Raw genomic sequence first — 27,940 nt, 5'->3', positions numbered from 1 at the left:
GCCCAACAAAGACTGATGCTTCTCCTCTCTCTTCCTTCCTGTCTGTCTGTCCCCATCTGTCCCTCTCTCTGACTCAGTCTACATCACAAAAAAAAAAAAAAAGTTGCTTATAATCATATTCAGTGCTTCTTTTCACTTATGTATTTAAATACTGACACCAGGATTTTGGCATGGCGGAAGAATTTGCTTCCAAGGCTCTCGAACTGAAACCAAAGTCCTATGAAGCCTTTTACGCCAGGGCAAGAGCAAAGAGAAACAGCAGGTACTGTGTGGGGCTGGGGGCGTGGCTAGGGGCCGTCCTGTGCTTCTGTGGTACTACAGCTGCTGGTTGGGTTTGGGGCTCTGATCTGAGCCGCGCTCATCCGAAATTGGTAGCTTCCCAGAGGCACAGCAGGGGGCATCATTAGCAATGGGTGAACTTTTATTTTCTCTTGACATCTGAATGACTGCCTCTTCTCATTCCCAGCCCAGTAGTTTTTATGGAGACAGCAGGGCCCGTGAGTCTCACAGATCTGGGTTACAACCCAGCAGCCCCACTTAGTTAAGGAACTCTAAGCTACTTAAATAGGCCCTGTCCACTAGAGTAAGTGTTCAAAACTCAGCCACCACCATCTCTCTCCTCTGGCCGAGCTGTTTTATAAACAGTTACATTTAGAGCACGTGTCTCCATGGCTGGTAATCCTGTCTTCTCCTTTCACGTACAGGCAGTTTGCGGCAGCGCTGGCCGACTTGCGGGAAGCTGTGAAGCTCTGTCCCGCCAATCAGGAGATCAGGAGGCTGCTGGCCCGCGTGGAAGAGGAGTGCAAGCAGCTGCAGCGGAGCCAGCAGCAAAAGCAGCAGTGCCCGCCCCCAGCGCCCCCGAACGACTCGGACAACGAGGAGGAAGCCCCAACCCCTGGACTGGATGACCACTTTGATCTTGAGGAGGTCGAAGAAGAAGGAACTTCTCAGGAAGAATCCATTTCCCTGACTCCCAGGTCCCAGCCATCCTCATCTGTCCCCTCCCCGTATATCCGGAACCTTCAAGAAGGGTTACAGTCCAAAATAAGGCCAGTCTCGCCCCAAAACAGGCCAGGAGTCCCCAGGCCCCTGCGGGAGCCTGCCTCGCAGCCAGGGTTGGTTGTGCAGCCCACCAAACAGGCACAGATAGTGAAAACCAGCCAACATCTAGGTTCCGGGCAGGCTGGCGTAAGAAACAGCACAAAAATTCAGGTCTCCTCTCCGAATCCTCCCCCAAGTCCCATGCCAACCAGAATCTCTGCTATGCCTGCTGGGGGCAGAAACCAGCCTTTGGAGGGAGCTGGCCCTTTCACTGTGGGGGTGGGTTCTGGCCGCTTTGGAGAGCGCCTGGGCCCGGGCCTTGGAGTCCAGCCGCAGCACAGCGAGAGTGGCATGGTGTACCCTTTACCAAGCAAGATAAAAACCGCAGAGAGGCTGCTGTCTCAGGCTTCCGCGGCCATGGACGGCGCCCCGCTAAATCAAGGTGGGCCAGTGGGCTGCAGCGACATGCGTCACCCAGCTTCCCTCACCAGCTCAGGTTCTTCCGGTTCTCCGTCTAGCAGCATAAAGATGTCAAGTTCAACCAGTAGTTTGACTTCAAACAGCAGTTTTTCAGATGGCTTCAAGGGCCAAGGACAAGATGCTCGAATTAAAGACAAGGCTGTTAACCAGGTTCAGAGTGGTACAGCTGAGCACAGACCACGCAATACGCCATTCATGGGCATCATGGATAAGACGGCGAGGTTCCAGCAGCAGGGCAATCCTCCCAGCCGCACCTGGCACTGTCAGGGCCCCGAGGGGCTCCTGACAAACACATCTCCTGCAGCTGGTCTGCAGTCCGCGAACTCGGAGAAGCCCTCTCTCAAACAAGCTGCAGGATATAACAGCCAAGCCAAGACATGTTCCGTTTCTACCCCGGGTGGAAGTGTCCACAACGGGGCCCAGGTGAAGGAGCTCGAAGAAAGGAAGTGCCAAGTTCCAGCTCACTGTCCAGATAACAGGATAACCAAGACTGTTTCTCATCTGTATCAGGAAAGTATCTCTAAGCAGCAGCCTCATATCAGTAGTGAGGCCCACAGGAGTCACCTTCCTTCAGCAAAACCAAAGCGATCATTCATAGAGTCAAATGTGTAAGCCTAAAGGGAGACCCATTTGGAAAAGTGTGCTGTCTCTTGGTTCTACTTAAATGTTTTTGTTTTTATGAGAAAAGTTATGTTTTTAGCCATATTTTTTCTTTTTTCCTTGGGTGTGGGTCAGATGCCATTGAGTTATTTAAAATGTGGGATAAAATTTCTTTGATAAAACCAGAAGTCACCATAAATAAGAATGCTAACCAGAACTGAAAACTACAGGTAGTTATGCCTATTAAGTTAAAAATTTAAGACAGCTGACATGAACTCATGCTTTTCTCTTATGAAATTGTTTAGTTTTTATCACTTTTCTCCTAGCCTTTGCAATGTGGTAAAATCATAATATTTCTTAGAGAATATAAATGTCTGGTCGTTTGCTATGTGGCAAAATTATAATATTTCTTACAGAACATCAATGTCTAGTCATAGGTTAAACTAATGACTAAATTGCCAGATGATATATATCATATATTCTGAAAAAGATGGAATTTTCAAATTATAGTTCCATTGAGTCAAATCCCAATTAATATATATGAATACACACACACACACACAAATATAAAATTAAGAACCAAGTGATTTCTAGCTGAATATGGGTGACTATAAATGTTAAATAGCTGATGTTTTTTAAGCAAAATACAAGAAAATCCAAGTATTTTTCCCTTCATAGCAGTTTCCTGAAGATTAAGCATTTATTTTTGTGTTATGATTCTCATTAAACATATTTTTATAGCACCTTTTTGGAACTCTAGTCCCATTTCAAGGTGTTTCAATATTTGGAAATATTGTAAGACATTTGGAATCATGGTTGTTGGTCAGGTGAGTTTGGGCTGGAATACTAACAATGTAGCATTCTTGGTGACAGGCAAATAGCTCTCAGCTGGTTCCCAAATTGCTTTTAACAGTGATAGCACTCCTGGAACAAGCCTTCCAGGGTCCTTTAAGGACAATATTTAATTTGGATATTTAAGGTCTGGTTCGTTAGTTGCTTTTGTTTTATTATACAATCATTACTTTATAGTCACATGTTGTACATATTAAGTAGCCAAGTTGTATTCAGGCTTGTAAATATAACTGTTTCAAGTAGTTAATCTTTAAAAAAGTCATATATTTGCATGCTTTTTGTAAACTTCATCCATGCTGGTTATTGCACTGAACAATATATTATTATGGCATGTTAACAGTGTACCAGTAACGGCACTTTATTTCATTTATATGAACACCTTTGAGGTGCTACTTAAGTCCAAACTGATGTATTATTCATTTGTAAAGATAAGGTACAGGAATGAACCTTGGTTTAAAGGTATTTTTATATGAAAGTGCTGTGCTATTGAAGGATGTTAAAATGCTAGTTTGAGAGAAGTGGGAATGTATTTGTTTTATATGCTGGGATGTGAAATTTATTTTCTAGAACTGGGGAGAAGGAAGTTCTATATTTACAGAATGTTTTAAAAACGAGTAGTTGTAATGAAGTTCCTGTAAGGGTCATTATGCTTTTGTACTAATAGGAATCTTCTGGTGTCATTCTTCAAAATTTGTTCCTGTTGGATTTTGTACAGCTTTGCCATTTTTTATAGGCTTTTCATGAGTTCTGCTATAATTACCATGGCTTATTTATTGTTTATTGTTTTCTCTAATATTTGTGAGTCTTACTCTTTTGTTATGTAGTTTTGTTCCTGCACAACTACTGTACTTTTCCACGTGGAATAAAGACTATTAATGGATTTTGTTTTGCATTAAATGAAACCATGCATAACTAGAGAACTTCCTGAACACAGCCGACTGCCTTGCTTTAATCCTGGGGGATCTTGTTACTCTAAAGAAAATAGTGAAAAGTCTATTTTTATAGTAATACTACCAAATGCATATTTAATTTCATTTAGTAATAATTTTTTTAAAAGGGTGACAGTTTCTAGAAATCCCAAAATAATCAAGGGTCAAAATTAGTATTTTTCCCTGAAATAGCAAAGAAAGTACAAAGAGCATTCTATAAGTTTCTCATCTGTTCCAGAAAGCTTGGTGTGTAAGTTTTCACTGGCAAGAGGGTATCTTGAGTACTGTAACTCTCAAACATTTTGGCAACACAATGAACAGTTAACGTGAAAGTTTGTTCTTTGGCACATTTGTACTATTTTTCAGTTAAAAGTATCTATCTGTCTTTATTCCCATATATTTCAGAGTAGTATGAATGAATGAGAGTGAACATTAAACTGTTGTCCTGTAATAAAATCCTGACTTGGAATTTTAAGCCTAAGTGTTCCCTAATACTACGGCAGGTTGTTGTCTACTTACTGCTTTTACTAGCAGGGCTAGTTGTAGTGTCTTTTTTTTTTCTTTTTTTTTTTTTTTTGTATTTTTCTGAAGCTAGAGACCGGGAGAGACGGTCAGACAGACTCCCGCATGCGCCCGACCGGGATCCACCCGGCACGCCCACCAGGGGGCGATGCTCTGCCACGATCACAGCCACTCGAGCGCCTGGGGCAGAGGCCAAGGAGCCATCCCCAGCGTCCGGGCCATCTTTGCTCCAATGGAGCCTTGGCTGCGGGAAGGGAAGAGAGAGACAGAGAGGAAGGAGAGGGGGAGGGATGGAGAAGCAGATGGGCGCTTCTCCTGTGTGCCCTGGCCAGGAATTGAACCCGGGACTTCTACACGCCAGGCTGATGCTCTACCACTGAGCCAACCGGCCAGGGCCAGTTGTAGTGTCTTAAGGCCTTCTATAAAAGTATGTGATTAAACCAAAGGTTAAAAACAAACTGGGTGGGAGGGGAAAAGTTATTGGCTAATAGATAATTCCTGTTGGATGACTTTCCCTGTGAAGCTGCTAAGAGTGACTACTAGTAGAATTTAATATGTATTACATTATGATTTTGATGTATTAGTAGAGCTATTTGGTTCAGTCACCACAGGAAGAAGTAAAATCTCCTTGGAAGCTACTGGTCCATCCTGAGGACCAGGCAGCGGGCAGGTGAGCGCTGCTCACACAGTCCTGATGAACGGTGGGGGCGTGGAGCACGCAGCAGAGGGTGTCCCTTCCCACTGTCAGTTTGGGGTTTGGTTTGGTTAGTTTTTGTTTGCTTGTGTGTTTGTGGGGGAGAGGGAGTTTGGCTTTGGTTTATTTGTAAGCATTTCACTTTGGTAAATTATTGGCATCTTAGTTTTCAGCCAGTTTGTTTAACAAGAAATTATACTGGTGAAATGTAGAAAAGAAAATCGCCTTTAACATTTAAAAATAACCAGTCTTTTATTGTTTTTCTATTAATGACTCATGATTTTTACTTAATTTTAACATAAAAACCAGCTAGCCTCCTTTGGAAAAAACGTCCACTTATCCAAACAAAAGATATTTGGTCCAATGGTGGATCCTGTCAATTAAAAACATTTTTTGTTAGAATTATGTTAGCATCCTTTTTCTGAGAACACAGGAGTAAAACACACGTTAGAACATGTTCCCAACCTGTTTTGTCCTCATAAGAATATGAGAAGCATTTGTAATAGGAAAAAAAGTCTACAATCATTGTGAATCTTAGCTATGACATGAAATAAAATTAAGCAGTACATTATTAGGATGGCAGAAACTGTACAAAGCAGCCTGATGAAGAAAAGGCATTTGGAGAGTTCTGTGGTAGCTAGGCTTTCCCCGTTTCTGTGAACATACAGTTTATTAGCTATAAGTTTATAAAAGATAGGAAAAGACTAAGTTTATAAGGATATTACATTGCTTTTCCCCTTTTCAAATTTATTTCAAAGTTTTCAACAATAATTTTTGAACAATCACAAAGGTTTTGGGGGTAAATGTATAGATTCTGGTCCCTGCTTGCCCTTAACAGTTCAGTTCAGTAAGCTTTCCCACTAATGGCTTCCATTCTGGTAAATAGTTTATGACAAGTATGTAAAGGCACTACACCCGAAGTTTTCTTCTAAGTGAACACTTCTCAGGGCATTGTATTAAAGATCAGTCTATTACTGTATAGTCACCCTAGCTATATAAGTAAATAAGTCACCCTAACTATATAAAAATGTGTAGTCACCCTAGCTATCTATAAAAATAAAATAAACCAAAGCCAAACAATTCCCCCTGTGGGAACCTCAAGAATTCTATATCCATAAATAAAAAGTAAAGGGTTAATCTGCCACTTGATGTATTCATAACTATTCCATCTAACTTGTGCAATGGTTTTGGTCAATTGAAAATATCATTACCACCGTGAAAATTTAGAATCCAATAGAACTGTTCATTTAACATAGGAGAGTTATTTTCTCTATTAATAAACAAATTACTTTTTTTTTTTTTTGCTACTGATTCTCTTTAGAAGGATTCCAAAGAGTTATCAAATGAATGGCTATTATCTAGGATTTAAATACCTGTTATGTTCTAGATCATTTCAACCTTTGATCGTAATGGGATAAAATCTAACAAGAATAAAATTGAGCATTGCAATTTAAAGTCAAAATAAACCATTTCTCTAGAAATTAAATTTTTTTCACTAGAATAAAAACTTTTATAGTAAAAATAGAAAAGAGGTTAGATGTCTTATTTGGTCGATATATTTTAAAGAATGAAAATACTAGTTTTTATAGGTAACTAAAGTTCATCTTTCTGTTTTGCTTTTAATAAGTCTGATTAGTATTTACCTCTAAATCATTCAAGTGAGATCACTGATAAAATATAAATAATACAATATAAACAATTTTATTTTTGATGTGTCTCTAGCCATCGATTGATGGCCATTTTCAGAGTCCTGTTTGGTGTAAGCACCAGTGAAGGAAGAACAAGATTTGTCATGGGACTTGTACGTTTCTTTTTGCTTATCCAATTTTCTATTGCTTCCTTTTCATATGAATAGCCATCTAAAATGAAAAAAAACAAACACCACAATTAGCAATGTACAGAAAGGAAGTTAGGATTACTAAAATGAGTTGGGCATAAAAACTTAATTGCCAATGTCTTTATTGTGATTTAAGTGGCATTGTTCTTGTGTCATTGTTACCAAAATATTTCTGCTACAGTACCTGAATTCTGCCATTTAAGATGCATTAATATTGCAAAAAGAACCCTATTAAAAATTCAGTAGCGATCACCCCATTAAAAAAATAAAATTATTAAAAAAAAAAAAATTCAGTAGCGAAAAGAAAGGAAGGAAATGAGCCAGGCTGGACAGAATGGTACTGAAGAAACACTGGAACAAATACCGAGAGCACTTGTCCCACTAAGGACTTGACAATAAAGTTGTCTGTGATGCAAAACAAAAAATTAAGATCCAGCTTGACCTATGGTGGCGCAGTGGATAAAGCGTCGACCTGGAAATGCTGAGGTTGCCGGTTCAAAACCCTGGGCTTGCCTGGTCAAGGCACATATGGAAGTTGATGCTTTCAGCTCCTCCCCCCTTCTCTTTCTCTGTCTCTCTCTCTCCTCTCTAAAAATGAATAAATAAAATAAAATATATATATATATATAAAAATTAAGATCCAATGGCTAAAATTTTTAATATGTTCTTGAAAAATTATTTGCTTTTGCACAAATAAAGATTGGAGTTTTTGCTTCACTACACCTTTGTACATTGGCAGCTCTTAAACTAAAACTGTTAGTTCCTTATTACATGTACACATTAAACTATTTGCTCTAATCTACAATGATAACTGTTTCAAACTAACAATGCCAATACACTGCTAATAGAAGAGGTGCGCTAGAGTTTTCTAATTGCAAAAATTTCGAAAATCACTTGAGAAAACCTATCTGATTACATTACCAACTTGATACACAATGTGGTCCATTTTCTTCCCTTTTTATCCTCCCAATTTTTAGAGATTGGTTTGGTTTTCATGATTTATTTTCACTGTACATTTATGTGGTTTCTAAATTAAAACAAGGTACATTCAGGGGAGTGAGTCTGTTCTAGCTGTCCAACTCACGTTCCCTCCTTTCCCTTATAGCTAACCATGTTTATTAGCTTTTGTTTAGTTTTTTTTTTTTTTTTCTGAGGTTGGAAATGGGGTGGCAGGCAGACAGACTGAGATCCACCCAGCACGCCCATCAGGGGGCAGTGCTCTGCCCATCTGAGGCATCGCTCTGCCGCAATCAGAGCCATTCTAGCACCTGAGGCAAAGGCCTCAGCGCCCGGGCCAACTTTGCTCCAATGGAGCCTTGGCTGCAGGAGGGGAAGAGAGAGACAGAGAGGAAGGAGAGGGGGAGGGGTGGAGAAGCAGATGGGCGCTTCTCCTGTGTGCCCTGGCCGGGAATTGAACCCGGGACTTCCACACGCCAGGCCAACACTCTACCACTGAGCCAACCGGTCAGAGCAGTTATCTTTTTCTTTTTGAAAATATAAGCAAATGTATGTGTACATGCACAATACATATGCATCCTTATATAAAAGCTAACGTTATATACCGTTTTGTACAAGGTTGGTTTTTTACTCAAATATACATTGCCTTTTACTTCTCACCATAGTACCCCACTGTATGGAGGTACTAATGAACATCTGGGTTGTTTCAAATCTTTGCCTTTTATGAATAGTACTGCAAGTAACAGACTTTTCATTAGGGCAGCGGTTCTCAACCTGTGGGTCACGACCCCGGCGGGAACGACCAAAACACAGGGGTCGCCTAAAGCCATCAGAAATACATATTTTAATTAAAAGTGTTGACCCGTGTTTTGGTTGTTCGACCCCCGCCGGGGTCGTGACCCACAGGTTGAGAACCGCTGCATTAGGGGGAAATTCCGTAAGTGGAACTATGTATAATTTTGCTACCTCTGCCATCACTTCCATAGGAATTCTACCACTTTTGTATTCCTACTAACAATGTTGATGAGAATTCCATTTCCTCGGATCCTCACCAAGAGAATATGTTGTCAAACTGGATTTTTACCATTCTCTCATAAAAAATGGTATAGTATATCAGGTAGTTTTATTTTATTATGAAAAAAATAGAAAATTTTTCATATGTTTAAGAACTATTTGCTCTTCCTTGTTCTATGAACTGACTTCTATTTTGGCCTATTTTTCTATTAGGCTGCCCTTCAAGTAGTGATTTTGCTTCCTTCAGATAAATACTCAGAAGTAGAACTGGAAAATCCATTTTAAACTTTTTGGAATCTCTATACTATTTTCTATAGTGGCTGCACCAATTTCCATTCCCACCAACAATGTACATGGGTTCCCTTTTTCTCCAGTCTCACAGCACCTCCTTTTGATAATAGCCATTTCTGACAGGTATGAGGTGATAATTCATTGGGGTTATATTTCCATGATTATAATATTTCCATGATTAGTGATGTTGAGCACCTTTGTATGCATCTGTTGGCCATCTATATGCTGTCTTTGAAAAAATGTCTATTCAGATCCTCTACTCATTTTTTAATTGGATTGTTTGGGGGTTTGTTTTGCTATTTAGTGATATGAGTTCTTTATATATTTTGGATATTAATCCTTGTCAGATATAAATTTGATTTTCTCCCATTTGGTAGGCCTTTTTATTTTATTGTTGATTTCCTCTGCTGTGTACCAGTTTGATGTCTCAATTGTTTATTTTTGCTTTTGTTGCCTTCAAAGAGTGATCACTAAGCCTGATGTCAAGAAGCTTACCTCCTATGTTTTCTTCTAGGAGTTGTATGGTTTCAGCTATTATATTCAAGTCTCTAATACATTTGATTTTTGTGTGTGGTGTAAGACAGTGGTCCAGTCTGTCTTTTGCATGTGGCTGTGTCGTTTTCCCAACACTTTATTGAAGAGATTGTCCTTTTCCTACTGTATATTCCTGGTCTCTTTGTTGTAAATTAATTGATTTTATGTATGTGGTTTTAATCCTGGACTCCATTCAGTTCTGGCAGTCTACGTGTCTTTGTCAATACCATACTCTTTTTTTTTTTTTTTTTTTTTTTTTTTAATTTTTCCGAAGCTGGAAACGGGAGGCAGTCAGACATACTCCCGCATGCGCCCGACCGGGATCCACCCGGCATGCCCACCAGGGGGCGATGCTTTGCCCCTCTGGGGCATCACTCTGTTGCAACCAGAGCCATTCTAGCACCTGAGGCAGAGGCCACAGAGCCATCCCCAGCGCCCGGGCCATCTTTGCTCCAATGGAGCCTCGCTGCGGGAGGGGAAGAGAGAGAGAGAGAGGAAGGAGAGGGGGAGGGGTGGAGAAGCAAATGGGTGCCTCTCCTGTGTGCCCTGGCTGGGAATTGAACCCGGGACTCCGGCACACCAGGCCGACGCTCTACCGCTGAGCCAACCAGCCAGGGCAACACCATACTCTTTTGATTACTCTAGCTTTGTAATATAGTTTGAGGTGAGGAATTGCGATGCAGCCAGCTGTGTTCTTTCTCAAGATTACTTTGGCGTTTTGGAGTCGTTTGTAGTCCCCAAATTGTAAGATTTTGTTATTTCTGTGAAGAATGCCATTGAAATTTTCCATTTGTTCAAGTATACATTACAGGGATGTTTTATAGTTGTCTTATGTTCAGTAAATTTTGCATATGTATGTCTAAGGTTTTGCTTTTGTTATTGTAAAGTAAGTCCTCTGTTACACCTTTCAACTGCTCTGTGTTTACACACACACCAATGCTATTTATTCCTCTTTGATTTAACTTGTTAAATGCTATTAGCCTGTTAAGCTATTGTCTGAGCTCCGAACCCATACATGATGCTGAGGGGCATGTTGGGGCCATTCATATGGTTATGAATGTCCTCTATGTGTTCAAAAAGTATATTTTCTATGTTGAACATTCAGAGTTTGAGATATTACTTTGTTCTGTCAGCTGGCTCCTTGTCAGATCCTGGAATAGGATTCTCTAAAGGGAGAAAAAAACAGGGTGAAGGCAGGAGCACCCTAAGTGTTGTGCCTGGTCAGGGCCCTTCATCTGGCAGTAGCTGGTTACACTTTCCGGACTCATTTGCTTGCTTCATTGTTGGTACTGCCCAAATATGTCTTCTTTCCCTTTTTGAGAAACTAGCACCAGCTGGGTAGCTCCCCCTTCTTAGAGGCCTGGTTCTGAGAGACCCAAGGTGAGGCTCTTATAACCTCAATTTCTTTCCTTTGTTCCCTGAGTCCTAGAGAGTTGGTAGGTGCTTTCTGAAGATACTGTTACTGCCTTTTGGCTTTTGTTTAAGATTGAATTCACATACCGTAAAATCCACCATGCTAAGTATGCAATTCATTGGTTCTTACTATAATTCAAAGTTGTGCAACCATCGCCACTGTGTAGTTTTAGAACTCCATAAAGAAATCCTGTACCCATTAGTAGTCACTCTTCCTTCCCTCCCTTGGCAACCGTTAATCTATTTTGTCTGTGGATATGTCTATCCTGGACATTTCCTATGAACAGTCACAGAATATGTGGTCTTTGGTGTCTGGCTTCTTTCACTTAGCAAAACAATGTTTCTAAGGTTCACCCATATAGCATCTGTAAGTATTTGTTCTTTTCGTGGCTGGTTAATATTCCATTAAGTGGATATGCCACATTTTATTTATTCATTCAGTGATGGGACATTCGGCTTATTCCCACTTGTTGGCTATTACCAATAGACTACTATGACCATTCATGCGCAACTCTTATTTCCATGCTCTTTGATATCTAGCCAGGAGTACAATTGCTGGATCACATGGTAACTGTGTTAACTTTTTGAGGAATTTCCAAGCTGTTTTCAACAGCAGCTGTGCCACTTCACGTTCTCACCAGCAGTATTTCTGCACATCCTTATCAACACACGCTATTTTCCATCTATTTGATTCTAGTCATCCTAGTGGATATAAAGTGGTATCTCATTGCAGTTTTGACTTTCTCTGATGATGTTGAGCATCTTTTCTAGTGCTTATTGGCCATTTGTATACCTTCTGTGGAGAAAGGTCTATTCAAAACTTTTGCTTATTTTTAATTGGGTTGTGTTACCCTTGAGTTGTAAGACCAGTTTAAGTAGGAAAATTCACAGATCTTCAAATGATGTTCTGTTTAACGTCCTTTATAATATTGATGAGATGGCACAGGAACTTAATTCTTGTTCATATCAATTAGCCTGTGGTAAAGTTGGTCTTATGTTATTTTGCTTAAAGTCACAGAACCTATCAAAGTTAAGTGAGGACTTACAGGACTACATTTTTATTTGTAAAAAGCTGAGAATGAACCTCACTTTCATAGAATACCATGATATTGACTTACTATTGATAAATGATGTGTTAATACTACTGTGAAATATTGTGAGTTAAATGACAGCTAATACATTTGCCACTAGGCTAGATAAATCTGATAATAGAATGTTTTTAACTTTCCAGGTGAAAAGGGCCCAGGTTTATTATTAATCTTTTATATTCCACATGACATAGTACTGTTTTATGTTATTTCTGATGATGGTGCTTAAATATGGTTATGAATGTCCTCTATGTGTTCAAAAAAGTGTATTTTCTATTTTGAACATTCAGAGTTTATTACTTTGATCTGTTTTATACTAACAGATGTGACCAGGTCTATTACTGTGTAGTTAGTACATAACTAGTAATAATCTGTTTGTTTTTTAAGGTGAGAGGAGTGGAGATAGGTGGGCGAACCCCTGCATGCACCATGACTGCTTGTGAGTTGTCAGGTAGCAGTGAATAAAGTGTCAACTCATTTATTCTATGAAAGTACGGCTTATCTACTGTAGGAAAGTCAATTACACTAGCCATAGTTTTAAGTTTAATATCAGCTTTCCATGGTATTATAAAATTATTTGAAATAACAGTTTTCTACTAGTGGCAAATCTAGTCTCTAAAACATGTGATAAATAAAGGAGGAATTCTACCCAAGTTCATTCCAAAGCAGCAAGAGGGCAATCAGAGATGCAGCGACTCCTTCCCCACCCTCACGGACACACACAGCCTTTCATATATAAATGAAAAGGGCATTTATAACTAAAAACAATAGCTACTTGTGGTTTCTTTTAAAAATCATACCTGAAGTTTACTGCAACTAGAGTTAGTTTATTTGAAATCAAACATGTCACCAGGGGGAAAACTGGCAATTTTGAAAATATATAGTGTACATTAGTTACATTCTGTATTAACTAGGTTTGCTTGTTTCATTACCTTTAAAATTTCATCCAAATAGTACCATCTATACCAGATAGTTCTAGGACAATATTTAATAAGCTCCTTTCACAAAATGTTATTTCCAAAATCAGTTTAATATATTCAGATGAATGGGTTCTGGTAAAATAACAAAATAAGGATACTTATTATTTATAAGATACTTTCATTCCTGGCAGATTAAACTCCCACATTTATTGCTACTTTATACTTAGAAGTGCTAAGAAATGGACAAAGCAAGGCCCACACCTCTCTCGAGCTACACCTCCTCTTCCACAAGCAATACATGCAGAGAACAAAGACCATGATCCCACTGACTTCAGAAATGAAAACAGATAAAACCTGTATTTCTAAACTAATGAATCAAAGGAAACTGTATACAATGAAAACTTCAATACTCATACAGCTACTGTGCCTCATTAAACCATCCCAGAGCACTGACCTAGACTATATTAACTCATTTCATCTGCACAACAACCTTATGAATAACTTTCCAAGGTCACACAGGTGGGGAATGACAGAGCTGGGTGTAAACCCAAGCAGTCTGGCTCCAGAGTCTATGCCCTTCATCCACACGCTCAATCAGAGAATACAGAAATGACATACAGTCGCTGAAATGTTGAAGAAAATCTCAATGAGAATGTTCAGTCCCATTACCACAAACAGAATACATGGCTGGGAGGTAGACAATGAGACTATGGCCTAGAAAGTCTAAGGAGATGAGGTATACAGAATAAGAGTTGCTGAGTTTTTCCCAGATTTGATAAAAAGGCATGAAATTCCACTGCAGAAGCACTATGCACCCTGAACAAGAGGAAAATATGTATCAAAGAAAAACTGAAACAAAAATCAGAATTAAACCATTTGCACTGCAAAAACAAGCCAGAGTGCGTTCTCAATATATAGTTGAAATATAAGGCCAACAACTTGAACGAAAAAGCAAAGTGGTCTGATGGGGTGATTTTTTTCTAAAAAGATGTAGATATTTAAGTGTTCAGAACAAACCTAAAAGGAGTAAAAGACAAAAACAGATTAAATGCATGATTAATAGCTGTCATTTCTGTTTCTCCACTCCCAAATTAAAATGTCAACATTTTCTTTTGTAACATAACAAAATACTAAAATTCATCTGAATGTCCAAATGGGGAAAAATTGGACAAGCCAAGTTTTTGAAATAATAAAAGGTGGGCATAATTAAAAGATGGCAGTGCCTATCAGTACTAAGAATTTACGGCATATTCATACCATGAAATACTGTCCTGCAGTTGAGCATGATGTAGTTCTGAATATATACTGACAAGGACTGTTACCTGATACATTAATAAGAGCAGTTTTTCAAAAGTATGTGTCATATCCCATATGCTTCAGAACAAACTATAAATGTATAGGCAGATATCTGGAAGGATAACCAGAGTACAGAAATGTCTCCCCACTTCCAAAATATATACACAGATATGTATTGTTTTTCATCAAGCACCTGCTGTTTTCATAATTTAAAAGGATGGATGAATGCAAAGACTGTGTAAGGATGTTGAAATATAGGCAGAAACAGGTTTTAGAAATTTTTCTGAGGCAGTTAATGCAACAGATATAAAACATACCTCCCAAAACACGAGGGGGGAATGCCAAAGAAGGACACATGAACAATTCAGGAAAGAAGGAGGTAAAGGGAACTAGAAGAAAGCAAAATAAACCTGAAATACGTGCTGGAAGGAATTATCCCAAATGTATCAATCACAATAAAAATCAGTTCAATGCTATTAAAAATGCAGACTGAGCCTGACCAGGTGGTGGCGCAGTGGATAGAGCGTCGGACTGGGATGTGGAAGGACCCAGGTTCGAGACCCCGAGGTCGCCAGCTTGAGCGCGGGCTCATCTGGCTTGAACAAAGAGCTCACCAGCTTGGACCCAAGGTCGCTGGCTCCAGCAGGGGGTTGCTCGGTCTGCTGAAGGCCCACAGTCAAGGCACATGTGAGAAAGCAATCAATGAACAACTAAGAAGTCGCAACGAGAAACTGATGATTGATGCTTCTCATCTCTCTCCGTTCCTGTCTGTCTGTTCCTGTCTATCTCTGCCTCTGTTAAAATAAATAAATAAATAAAAATGCAGACTATTTTTAAAAATGAATTCAACTGTATGTTTCCCACAGGGATCACCTCTATAACAAAGCAACATAGAAAAGCTAAAAAGACTCTTCTGGGATTATGCTAAGCAAAAAAAAGTCCCATGCGATTACTTCCTGTTTGATTCCACTCACATAACACTTTGAAATCACAAAATTTCAAAACTGAAGGGTAGATAATTAGTGGAGGTGGGAAGAGAAGAGGCAGGTAATGAACACTGATATAAAAAGGCAACAGAAGGGGTCCTTGTAGATTTGGAACTATTCTGTGGTTGATGCTCAAACCCCCAAAAGGAATAAAATTGTGTAGAACTTAATACATGTACAGCTCGGAAAATCTAAAGATCTGTGGATTATGTGTTTCCTGTGGCTTGGGGACAGGGGAAACTGGGCAAAGTGCACAAGATATCGCTCTCTATTCGATCTCAGAACTGCATGCAAATCTATAATTGTTTCAATAAAAACAAAATTTTAAAATAAAAAGGTGTAACCACACTAAATACAAGTAAGGCTTTGGAGCAAGAATTCTTATACTGCTGGTGAAAGTGTAAACAGATTCAACCACTCTACAACCACTCTGAGTAAACATGTATATCTACTAGGAATATACCCAATAGAAACATGAATGTTCACCAAACCATGTATCTATTATATGTTCACCAAAAACATGAATAAAGGTTCAGGGCAACAATGATCATCAGCAGTAAAATGGGTAAACTGTATATTCACATTTGAGAATTGACAAATTACTCAAACATGGTGCATAATAAAAGAAGTTAGACTCAAAAGAGATATACTTTAAGTCAGGGGTCTCAAATTCAACTCAGCATGTGGGCCGCAGAGCAAGATCACAGCCATTCAGCAAATACAAGTAGGCCCCTAGGCTTACTTAATTTTATCCAAAATATTTTGAACTTCGTGGATTAGTCTGCGGGCCGCACAAAATTGTTTGGTGGGCCGTGAGTTTGAGACCCCTGCTTTAAGTTGAATCAAAGTTTATAATGTTAAAAGTCAGGCTATTGATTACCTTGGTGAAAGATTGTTCATTAAGTAAAAATTCAAGATATGTACTTACAATTTATTTTAGAAATAGAAAAAAACCATGTAGTTATAAACAAAAAGAGCCAAGATTAAAACCAATGAGACAAAATGCATTAAATGATGCCAACAAGAATATTCTTAAGATGATAAAGAATGCAAACCTCCAAGAGAGAACATTCACAATTCTAATCTGATGAACCTATTAAAAGCTTGATTTGAATTCATAACAACCTGTGTTTAAAAACTCTCCTACAGCCTGACCAGGCACTGGCACAGTGGATAGAGCGTCGAACTGGGATGCCAAGGACCCAGGTTCGAGACCCCGAGCTCGCCAGCTTGAGCGCAGGCTCACCTGGTTTGAGCAAACAGCTCACCAGCTTGGACCCAAGGTCGCTGGCTCGAGCAAGGGGTTACTCAGTCTGCTAAAGGCCTGCAGTCAAGGCACATATGAGAAAGCAATCGATGAACAACTAAGGTGTCACAACGAAAAACTGATAATTGATGCTTCTCATCTCTTTGTTCCTGTCTGTCCCTGTCTATCCCTCTCTCTGTCTCTGTAAATAAATAAAGGAAACATTTAAAAACTCTCCTACAAAGAAAACTCCACATCATGTTGGCTTCATGGATAAGTCCTATCAAACATTTAAGTAACCAATAGCAATACTATACAAACTGAAGATATGAAGGAAAGGAGGCACTTACCAATTCATTTTATGGGGTCAGGATTACCTTCATACCATAACAGACAGACACTGCAAGCAAACTATAGCCAGTATCCCTTATGAACACAGACACAAAAATACTGCAAATATTACCACATTGAAACCAGCACATGTAAAGAGGATAATACAAACGCTAAAGGTTCCACAAGAAAAACTTTCTAATAAATTCAACAAAGTTGCAGGATACAAAATCAACATACAAAAATGACATGTGGTTCTAGAAGGAATAAAGAAAATTCCATTTATAAATAGATAAATAAACTTCAAGAAATTAAAAGCACAGGCCCTGGCCGGTTGGCTCAGTGGTTGAGCGTCGGCCTGGCGTGCGGAAGTCCCGGGTTCGATTCCCAGCCAGGGCAGACAGGAGAAGCGCCCATCTGCTTCTCCACCCCTCCCCCTCTCCTTCCTCTTTGTCTCTCTCTTCCCCTCCCGCAGCCAAGGCTCCACTGGAGCAAAGATGGCCCGAGCGCTGGGGATGGCTCCATAGCCTCTGCCTCAGGCGCTAGACTGGCTCTGGTTGTGACAGAGTGACACCCCAGATGGGCAGAGCATCGCCCCCTGGTGGGTGTGCTGGGTGGATCCCGGTCGGGCGCATGCAGGAGTCTGTCTGCCTCCCCGTTTCCAGCTTCAGAAGAATACCAAAAAAAAAAAAAAAAAGAAGAAGAAATTAAAAGCACAAATGAAAGTGAAGAGATCCTATGTTCACACTGGAAGGCAACAGTTAAAATTCCCATGCTATCCAAAGCAATGACAGTCATTGCACTCCAGTGGTGGGATTCAAATAATTTAATAACCGGTTCTCGGCCCTAATGACCATTTTAAGTATAAAAAAAGATATAACAAAAGGTAGTTTATTATTTTATGCATTTAATATTTAAGAATAAAAAGGTACACAAAACTATTAATAGGTTATGAGTTTTAAAATAAAAATATTAAATAATACCTGATAAAAAACAATAAAACTGTTATTTAAGATATTTCCATATTGCTTCTCGATTGGTGTCCTCACTTGAATGTTTTTCACCTATGGATGGAATGAAGATTACTAGGGGCACTTAAAATACAATGTTGCACAGATGAACATTAAAAAAGAGTAAGGCATGTAAATTTGCCATTTCCACAGTAGGCGGCTGCCCAGGTGCCCACTATAGAGAGAACCATGATTACAAGTGCCATTTTAACAACTGGTTCACTGAACTCAACAAAAAGGTAGGTATCAGTTCTGCCAAACTGGTGCAAACTGGCTGAATCCCACCACTGTTGCAATCCCTATCAAAATCCCACTGACTTTTTGGCAGAAATAGAAAAATCCATCCTAAAACTCGTATGAATTCACAAGAGATCCTCAATAGCCAAAACAATCTTGAAAAAAGAAAACAAAGTTGTAAGACTTACATTTCCTGATTTCAAAAGTTACTACAAATGGAAAGTAATCAAAATGGTGTAGCCCTGGCATAAAGACAGACACGTAGACCAATAGAGAGTCTAGAAATAAACCCTCAAAACATGTAATCCAATGTTCTCAACAAGGGTGCCAAGACCACTCAACAGAGAAAGAACACTCCTTAACAAATGCGGAAAACTGGGTGTCTACATACAGAAACATGAAGGTGGACCATATACAAAACTGAACTCAGACTGGATCAAAGACCTAAATTTAAGAATTAAAACAATAAAATTCTTAGAAGAAAACAAAGCGGGAATGTTTCATGGCATTGGGTTTGGTAATAATTTCTTGAATGTGACACCAAAAGTACAGCAGGCAGTAAAAGAAAAAAAGTGACTTCAAAATTAAAATCTTTTACTTCATAACAAAAATTTTAACAGTGAAAAGGCAACCCATGGGAAGGGAGATAGACTTGCAAGTCATATGTCTGGTAAGGGATTGAGAGCCACAATATATAAAGAATTACATAACAAAGAAAAACAGACTTGAAAAATGAGCAAAAGACTTCAGAAGGTATTCCTCCAAATAAGATTTACAAAATGGCCAATAAGCACAGGATAATATGCTCAACATACTAATCATTAGGAAAATGCAAATCATAACCATAATGAGATACCACCTCATACCCATTTTTAAAAACTATCATAAAAAAATGACAGGGATTGGTGAGAATGTATGAAAATCGAAAGCCTTCATGCGCTGCAGTGGTGCTGTACACTGGTGCCGCCCCTGTGGAAAACGCACAGCGAGGCCTCACAATCAAATACAGAAAGTATGTGTGCCCTAACAAGTCCCCCTCTGGGAACACACCAGAGGACGGGAAGCATGGCCTTGAGCAGATACTTGTGCATCCATGTTCACTGTATGTACATATATAACATCTCTTTTAATCAGTGAATGTATTTGTGGCAGGCAAAGTGATGGCCTTACAAAGATGTCCACATCCTAATCCTGGTACCTGTGAATATATTGCATGGCAGAAGGGAATTAAGGTTGCTAATTAGCTGATTTTAAGATAGGAAATTATCCTAGATTATCCAGAGTAGCCCAATCTAATCTCATGATTTCCTAAAAGCAGAAGAGGAAGGTAAGAAAGTGGGTCAGAGATGCAATGTAATGCAGAGACACAACCCACCATTTCTGGGTTTGAGAGATGGAGAAAAAAGGCCACAGGGCAAAAATGCAACAGCCTCTAGAAGCCAGTGTACAGGTTTCCTACTGCATCTGTATCAAATGACCCCAAACTTAGTGACTTAAACAACACAATTTATTATCTTACAGTTCTGCAGATCAGAACAATGAAATCAGTTTCATGGACTGAAATCAAGGTGTTGGGAGGGTGGCATTCCTTCTGAAGGCTCTAGGGGAGTATCTGTTTCCTTGCCTTGATCAGCTTCTAGAGGCTGCCTGAACTCCTTGTCTCACTGTCCTGCATCACTTCAATCTTTCTCTGTTGTCACATCTCTATGACTTTGACTCCCTTTTTCTTTTTCTTTTTTTGTGTGTGACAGAGACAGAGAGAGAGACAGAGACAGAGAGAAGGACAGACAGACAGGAAGAGAGAGCGATGAGAAGCATCAATTCTTCATTGCGGCTCCTTAGTCTCCTTAATTGTTCATCGATTGCTTTCTCATATGTGCCTTGACTGGGGGCTGCAGCAGAGTGAGTGACCCCTTGCTCAAGCCAGCGACCTTTGGGCTCAAGCCAGTGACCATGGGTCATGTCTGTGATCTCACACTCAAGCCAGTGACCCTACGCTCAAGCTGATGAGCCCGCACTCAAGCCAGTGACCTTGGGATTTCGAACCTGGGTCCTTTGCATCCCAGTCCGATGCTCTATCCACTGCACCACCACCTGGTCTGGCTTGATTCTCCCTCTTTAACTTGTAAGGATCTCTGTGATTACATGGTCCACCCAGATAATACAAGAGGATCTCCCCATCTACAGATCCTTAATCACATCTGCAAAGCCCCTTTCACCATGTAAGAGAACATTCACAGGCTATGAGGACTAGGACATAGACCTCTTTGGGAAGCCTTCATTTTGTCTACCAGGGTTGAGAACAGCCCTCAGCGTATAGCCCGCAATAAAACAAAAAAACAAAAACAGGCCTAACTTATACAATCATAGGGAAATGAATTCTACCAACAACCTACATGAGCAGGATATAGATTCTCCCCTAGAGGAAAGGAACTAAACCTGCCAACACCTTGCTTTTTTTTAACTGAATTTATTGGGGTGACACTGGTTCTCAAAATCATACAGGTTTCAAGTGTACAACTCAACAAAACATCCCCTGCACACTGCATCATGTGCTCATTGCCCCAAGAAGTCTCTTTCCATCCCCATTTCCCCTCTTATGTTGACCACTACCTACCCCCCAACAACACCCTATCCCTCTGGCTACACCACATTGTTGTTTGTGTCTTATGTTATATATACAACACCTTGCACTTAGCCTGTGAGATCATAATGAACTTCTGACCTACAGAAATTTTGTTCTAAGCCACTAATTTTGTGGCGATTTGTTAGGGCAGCAACAGAAAAGTAATAGTTATCTATCATATTATAGAATAAAAGAGAAAACCATTATTTTAATGGATAAGCATTTTTAAAATTCTCAGCAACTTGGGATAGAAGGGAACTTCTTTACCTTGACAGAGGGCAGCTAACATCATCCTTAATGATGAAAGACTTATGCTTCCCCCCTAAGAGCAGGTTAAAGTAAGAATGTCTACTCTTACCACTTCTTTTCAACATTGTACTAGAATCCTGGTCCAGTGGAATAAAAAATAGGAAGGAGGAGGGAGAAAGGACTCAACAACAAAAATAAGCAAACTGATTTTAAAAAAGGACATAGCATATGAAAGGTGCTCAACCTCACTAATCTTTAGAAAAAATGCAAATATTGGCCCTGGCCAATTGGCTCAGTGGTAGTGTGTCAGCCTGGCATGTGGATGGACAGGGTTCGATTCCCAGTCAGGGCACACAGGAGAAGCACCCATCTGTTTCTCCACCCCTTCCCCTTCTGTCTCTCTCTCTTCTTCTCCTGCAGCCATGGCTCTATTGGCTTGAGCAAGTTGGCCGCAAGTGCTGAGGATGGCTCCATGGCCTCTGCCTCAGGCACTAAAAAATGGCTTCAGTTGCAATGGAGCAATGACCCTAGATGGGCAGAGCATCGCCCCCTAATGGGCTTGCCAGGTGAATCCTGGTTGGGGCACATATGGGAATCTGTCTCTGCCTCCCCTCTTCTCATTAAAATAAATGTGAAAAAAATTATGTGATATCACCTCACACCCTAAGAAAACAGAAAATAACAAGTGCTGGTCAGGATGTGGAAAAATTGGAACTCCTTGTGTAAGGTTGGAACGAATATAAAATAGTACAGCCACATTGATAAGAGTGTGGTGATTACGGGGGGAGGGGGGAGAGGGAGAGGGAAAGGGGGAGGGGGAGGGGCACAAAGAAAACTAGATAGAAGGTGATAGAGGATAATCTGACTTTGGGTGATGGGTATGCAACATAATTGAACGACAAGATAACCTGGACATGTTATCTTTGAATATATGTATCCTGATTTATTGATGTCGCCCCATTAAAAAAAAATTTTAAAAAAATAGTACAGCCGCAATGAAAAACAGTATAGTAGTCCCTATAATTAAAATAGAATTATTATGTGATTCAGCAATTCCACTCCTGAGTATATAACCAAAAGAATTGAAGACAGGATCTCAAAGATATCTGCACACCCATGTTCATAGCAGCACTATTTATAACAGCCAAAAGATGGAAGCAACCCAAGTGTCCACTGATGGAGGAATGGATAAACAAAATGTGGTATACACATACAATGGAATATTTAAAAAGAACAAACTCTTGCCATATTCAAATACTGGATGAATCTTGGAACATTATGCTTAGTGAAATATGCCAGTCACGAAAAGACTTATTTTTTATTTATTTTTTTTTTTTTGCATTTTTCTGAAGCTGGAAACAGGGAGAGACAGTCTGACAGACTCCCGCATGCGCCCGACCGGGATCCACCCGGCACGCCCACCAGGGGGCGACGCTCTGCCCACCAGGGGGCGATGCTCTGCCCATCCTGGCCATGGCCATGTTGCGACCAGAGCCACTCTAGCGCCTGAGGCAGAGGCCACAGAGCCATCCCCAGCGCCCGGGCCATCTTTGCTCCAATGGAGCCTCGGCTGCGGGAGGGGAAGAGAGAGACAGAGAGGAAGGCGCGGCGGAGGGGTGGAGAAGCAAATGGGCGCTTCTCCTGTGTGCCCTGGCCGGGAATCGAACCCGGGTCCTCCGCACGCTAGGCCGACGCTCTACCGCTGAGCCAACCGGCCAGGGCCCACGAAAAGACTTATATTGCATGATTTCACTTATATGAAGTATCTAAAGTTTTCAAAATCATGGAAATGGAAAGTAGACTGTCGTAACCAGAGGCTAGGGACAGAAGGAAATGGAGAGCTAGCTGTGCCGTGGATACAGAATCTCAACTTTGCAAGATTAAAAAGTTCGAGAGATCTGTTGCACAACAATGCATATATTTTAACACTATAATACACCTAAAAATGGTTCAAACGGTAACTTTTGTTTTGTTTTAATCACAAAATAAACAAATAAAACAGAAACAAATTCAAGATACAGAGAAGAAACTGATGGTTGCCAGACTGGGGTGGGGTTGGAAAAAGTGACAGGATTAAGTACAAATTGCCAGTTATAATAGTAGCCAGGAGGATACAAAATACAACTTAGGGAACATAGCCAATAGTACTGTAATAACTATGTATGGTGTCAAGTGGGTACTAGACTTATTGAAGTGATCACTTCGTAAGGTATATAAATGCCTAATCACTATGTTGTACACTAATGTTGTATCTTAAGTGTAACATGAAAATTTTTTATTTTTTAAAAGACAAAATGAGGCAAACTAGACTAGAAGAAAATATAGGTATATCTCACTTTACTGCATTTTGCTCTTTTTTGTGTGTGACAGAGACAGAGAAAAGACAGAGAGAAGAACAGATAGGGACAGACAGACAGGAAGGGTGAGAGATGAGCATTAATTTTTCGTTGCGATTCCTTAGTTGTTCATTGCTTGCTTTCTCATATGTGCCTTGACCAGGGGGCTACAGCAGAGACAATGACTCTTTCCTCAAGCCAGTGACATTGGACTCAAGTCAACACCCTATGGGCTCAAGCCAGTGACTATGGGGTCACATCTATGATCCCACGCTCAAGCTGGTGAGCCTGTGCTCAAGCCAGCAACCTTGGGGTCTCGAACCTGAGTCCTCTGCATCCCAGTCCAATGCTATATCTACTGCGCCACCGCCTGGTCAGGCACTGTGCTTTTGCTTAACTGCATTTCACTGATTTTGCATGTTTTACAAATTAAAGGCAAGACCTTCTACTAGCAAAAAAGATTATGACTCACTTTATTGCAGTGGTCTAGAACTGAACCTGCAACATCTCTGAGGTATACCTGTATATGCAATCCATATATCTGACAAAAAAATTTGTACTTAGAATTTTAAAGAATTCTCATGATCCAGTAAGACAAACAACCCAACACAAAATGGGGAAAATATCTGAAGTGCCGCTTTACAAAAGGTGTGAATGTATACTAAGCTCATGAAAAGATGCTCAACCTTATTAGCAATCAGAAAAACACAAATTACCAAGTACAATGAGATACCACTTCATACCCACTAGAATGGTAAAAATTAAGACGAACAACACCAAGTGTTACAAAAGATAGGATGAGGAAAATTAGAATTTTCAGTTGGAAACTTAAATGGTACAACCACTTTGAGAAAAAGTTTAGCAGTTTCTTTAAACATTCCCTTATTATACAACACAGAAATTCCACTCCTAAATATATAACCAAGAGAAATGAAACATGTCCAGAGAAAGGATATGTAATTGAACATTATAGTAGCTTCATTCAGAACAGCCAAAAAGTGGCAAAGACCTGAATGTCTGTTAACAGATTAATGGATAAACGTATTAAGATATATCCACACAATGGAACACTACTCATCAACTTAAAAGAATTATTGATACATGTAACAAGATAAATGAATCCAAAACATTCTGCTGAGCAAAAGAAGCCAGACACATGAATGATTTCATTCATATCATATGTAATCATATTGATAGTACCAAAAAGCAGACTGATTACATAAGGCCAAGGGTAGAGGAGAACTGACTACAAAGGACAGGAGAGCACTTTCTGGGATGATGAACATTCATATCTTGATTGTGTGGATCCACAGCATATACTTTAGAAGAACCCATCATACTGTAATATACACTTAAAATGAAGGAATTTTATGTATGAATTGCATCTCAATAAACTTTATCCTCAAAAAGTTAAATGATAGAGCTGTATTGTTCAATATAGCCCCATGTGGCTATTTGAATTTAAATCAATAACAAAGTATAAACTTCACATCCTTAGTCACATTAGCCAGATTTCAAGTACTCAAAGCCACATGTGACTAATTGCTATTGTGCTGGACAACACATCCCTCATTACAAAAAGTTCTACTTAATAGTAATGTTTCAGAAGATTTGAATTAGACAATTAATATTTTGATATCTTCTTCTCTCTATATGTTGATATATTATATCAATAATGTTGCAAAAATAATTTTGCAACCAAAGAGATATTTTCTTTTAGGTGCTCATAGAAACTTCACAAAAATTAACCATGAACAAATACACAAAGAAAAATTCTCACTTCTAAAAGAACACTCTTTCATATTCTTTAACCGCATGCACCAAAGCTAGACACCCTCTCCTTAAAACTAATTAAACAGTTTGCAAACTTTGAATGGGTTTCCTAACAATCTTTGGGTAAAAAAGAACTGTAAACTGAGAGTATATATTAGAAATTGAAGACATGGAAGTATCTGTGTGGTAGATACTTATTGCTAGGTCAGTATCCCTTTCTGTAACCTGTCTCTTCCACCACTATCTTCCTTATGATGTTACCGCATTGATATACAATCAACCCTACGCTCCACAGTTGGGGAAATCATAGTACTACACCTCATCCCTGTTGGGACTCCCACTGGGGTAGGCTCCTGGCTTAGGTTAGGCCAATGAGTCCTTTATCTGGGATTATTTGGAACTGGCACTGGAAAGAAACATCAGATTGGTCTCTCTCTGGTGGGTGAAATGTAATACGTAAATTTTAGAGCCTATTGTGGTCATGTTTTTCTACCACTTGCAAAAAAGGTACACTGAATAACACAGAAGGTAAATATTCAGAAGCTTTTGAGAGAAACAGAACCCTGACTATACTCAATTCTCTGGTGACAGTTTTTCCTGAGACTCATTAGTATAGTTTTTTGTGTGTGTGACAGAGACAGAGATGTCAGAGAGAGGGACAGACAGGGACAGACAGACAGGAAGGGAGAGAGATGAGAAGCATCAATTCTTTCCTGTAGCACCTTAGTTGTCCATTGATTGCTTTCTCATATGTGCCTTCACCGGGGGGCTATAGCATACTGAGTGACCCTTTGCTTGAGCCAGCGACCTTGGGCTCAAGCTGGTGAGCCTTGCTCAAATCAGATGAGCCCGCATTCAAGCTGGCAACCTCAGGGTTTCAAACCTGGGTCTTCCACGTCCCAGTCCAATGCTCTATCCACTGAGCAACCACCTGGTCAGGCTCATTACTATAATTTTTAATAAATTAATTAATTGCCATTTTTGCTTACCATAATCTGAGTTTATTTCAGTTTTACAAAAAGGTCCTGATAAACCAAAGGCAAAAACATATAGCTATTACTTTAGTCAGACATCTCATAGCCTGAAATAAAAATAGCCGACATTTACTGAGTGCTCATTAGGGATGGGTGCTCTTTTAAAAAAAAAGATTTTATTGATTTTAGAGAGAGGAGAGAGAGAGAGAAGAGGGGAGGAGCAAGAAGTATCAACTCATAGTTGCTTCTCGTATGTGCCTTGACCGGGCAAGCCCAGGGTTTGGAATCAGTGACCTCAGCATTCCAGGTCAACGCTTTATCCACTGCGCCACCACAGGTCAGGCTAGGGACAGGTGCTCTTTAAGGACTTAACACAGATTAATTTACTTGATCTTTACAAGAATCCCATGAGGTAAGTGCTAATGTCCCATTTTGTACATGAGAAAAATCAGACACAGAGAGGTTACACAGTCTCCCACTGGTACCTCGTTTAATAAGTAAGGAAACAGACTCAGACCCAGACATCTGGTTCTTCAGTGCATGTACTCAAATATTAGGCCATACTGCCTCCCGTAAGTATATTTCTTATTAAATAATAACTAAAAATAAAGGAACTCAGATTAAATGCTCATGAAAAAGAAAACCACATAAGAAAAATATAAGTAAAAACAGTAAAAAGTGTTCAAACTCAATTTATACAAGAAATACAAATTACTTTCCACATAATAAATTAAAAGAAAAAGATTGCTAATATCCAGTACAGAAACAGATGTTGGAAATAGAGCCCCCATACATTGTTGAGAGGATTATCTGTCAGTATCCTTTAGATAATTTTATCTTTAGGTTATCTACTCTATAGAAACATTCACTTTAAAACTGTAAAGGTAAGGCCCTGGCTGGTTGGCTCAGTGATAGAGCGTCAGCCTGGCGTGCAGGAGTCCCGGGTTCGATTCCTGGCCAGGGCACACAGGAGAAGAGCCCATCTGCTTCTCCACCCCTCCCCCTCTCCTTCCGCTCTGTCTCTCTCTTCCTCTCCCGCAGCCAAGGCTCCATTGGAGCAAAGTTGGCCCAGGCGCTGAGGATGGCTCCTTGGCCTCTGCCTCAGGCACTAGATTGGCTCTGGTTGCAACAGAGCGACGCCCCGGATGGGCAGAGCATCGCCCCCTGGTGGGCGTGCCAGGTGGGTCCCAGTCGGGCACATGTGGGAGTCTGTCTGACTGCCTCCCCGTTTCCAACTTCAGAAAAATACAAAAAAAAAACCCCCAAAAAACAAATAAACAAAAAAACTGTAAAGGTAAATTTATACAAAATGTGTACTGCTGCTGTTTATAATAACAAAACATCAAACAGGAAATGAAATAAATTATAGGTCACAGGCATTTTTTTTTTTTTTTTCTGAAGCTGGAAATGGGGAGAGACAGTCAGACAGACTCCCGCATGTGCCCGACCGGAATCCACCTGGCACTCCCACCGGGGGCGACGCTCTGCCCACCAGGGGGCGATGCTCTGCCCCTCCGGGGCTTCGCTCTGCCGCGACCAGAGCCACTCTAGCGCCTGGGGCAGAGGCCAAGGAGCCATCCCCAGCGCCCGGGCCATCTTTGCTCTAATGGAGCCTTGGCTGCGGGAGGGGAAGAGAGAGACAGAGAGGAAGGAGGGGGGTGGAGAAGCAAATGGGCGCTTCTCCTATGTGCCCTGGCCGGGAATC

General features: G+C 40.2%; 2 protein-coding genes across 19 annotated transcripts in view; one reads left to right on the top strand and one right to left on the bottom strand.

Moving 5' to 3' along the window:
• The window catches only part of TANC1 (tetratricopeptide repeat, ankyrin repeat and coiled-coil containing 1), a 257,848-nt gene extending 253,963 nt beyond the window's left edge, over window positions 1–3,885 (top strand). For all 9 annotated transcript variants that reach the window (XM_066279508.1, XM_066279514.1, XM_066279513.1 and 6 more), the window contains 2 exons: window positions 162–262; window positions 705–3,885. In XM_066279508.1, the coding sequence (XP_066135605.1) occupies window positions 162–262; window positions 705–2,133 (1,530 nt within the window). In that variant the 3' untranslated portion in view covers window positions 2,134–3,885. The remainder of the gene's footprint in view (window positions 1–161; window positions 263–704) is intronic.
• A 1,314-nt stretch (window positions 3,886–5,199) lies between these two features.
• Window positions 5,200–27,940, bottom strand: part of WDSUB1 (WD repeat, sterile alpha motif and U-box domain containing 1) — a 95,340-nt gene continuing 72,599 nt past the window's right edge. For all 10 annotated transcript variants that reach the window (XM_066279523.1, XM_066279524.1, XM_066279525.1 and 7 more), the window contains one exon: window positions 5,200–6,977. In XM_066279523.1, coding sequence (XP_066135620.1) covers window positions 6,820–6,977 — 158 coding nt within the window. In that variant the 3' untranslated portion in view covers window positions 5,200–6,819. The remainder of the gene's footprint in view (window positions 6,978–27,940) is intronic.

The sequence above is a fragment of the Saccopteryx bilineata genome, chromosome 5 (assembly GCF_036850765.1).
Source record: "Saccopteryx bilineata isolate mSacBil1 chromosome 5, mSacBil1_pri_phased_curated, whole genome shotgun sequence".
NCBI lineage: Eukaryota > Metazoa > Chordata > Mammalia > Chiroptera > Emballonuridae > Saccopteryx > Saccopteryx bilineata.
This window is presented reverse-complemented; position numbering and strand designations above follow the sequence as displayed.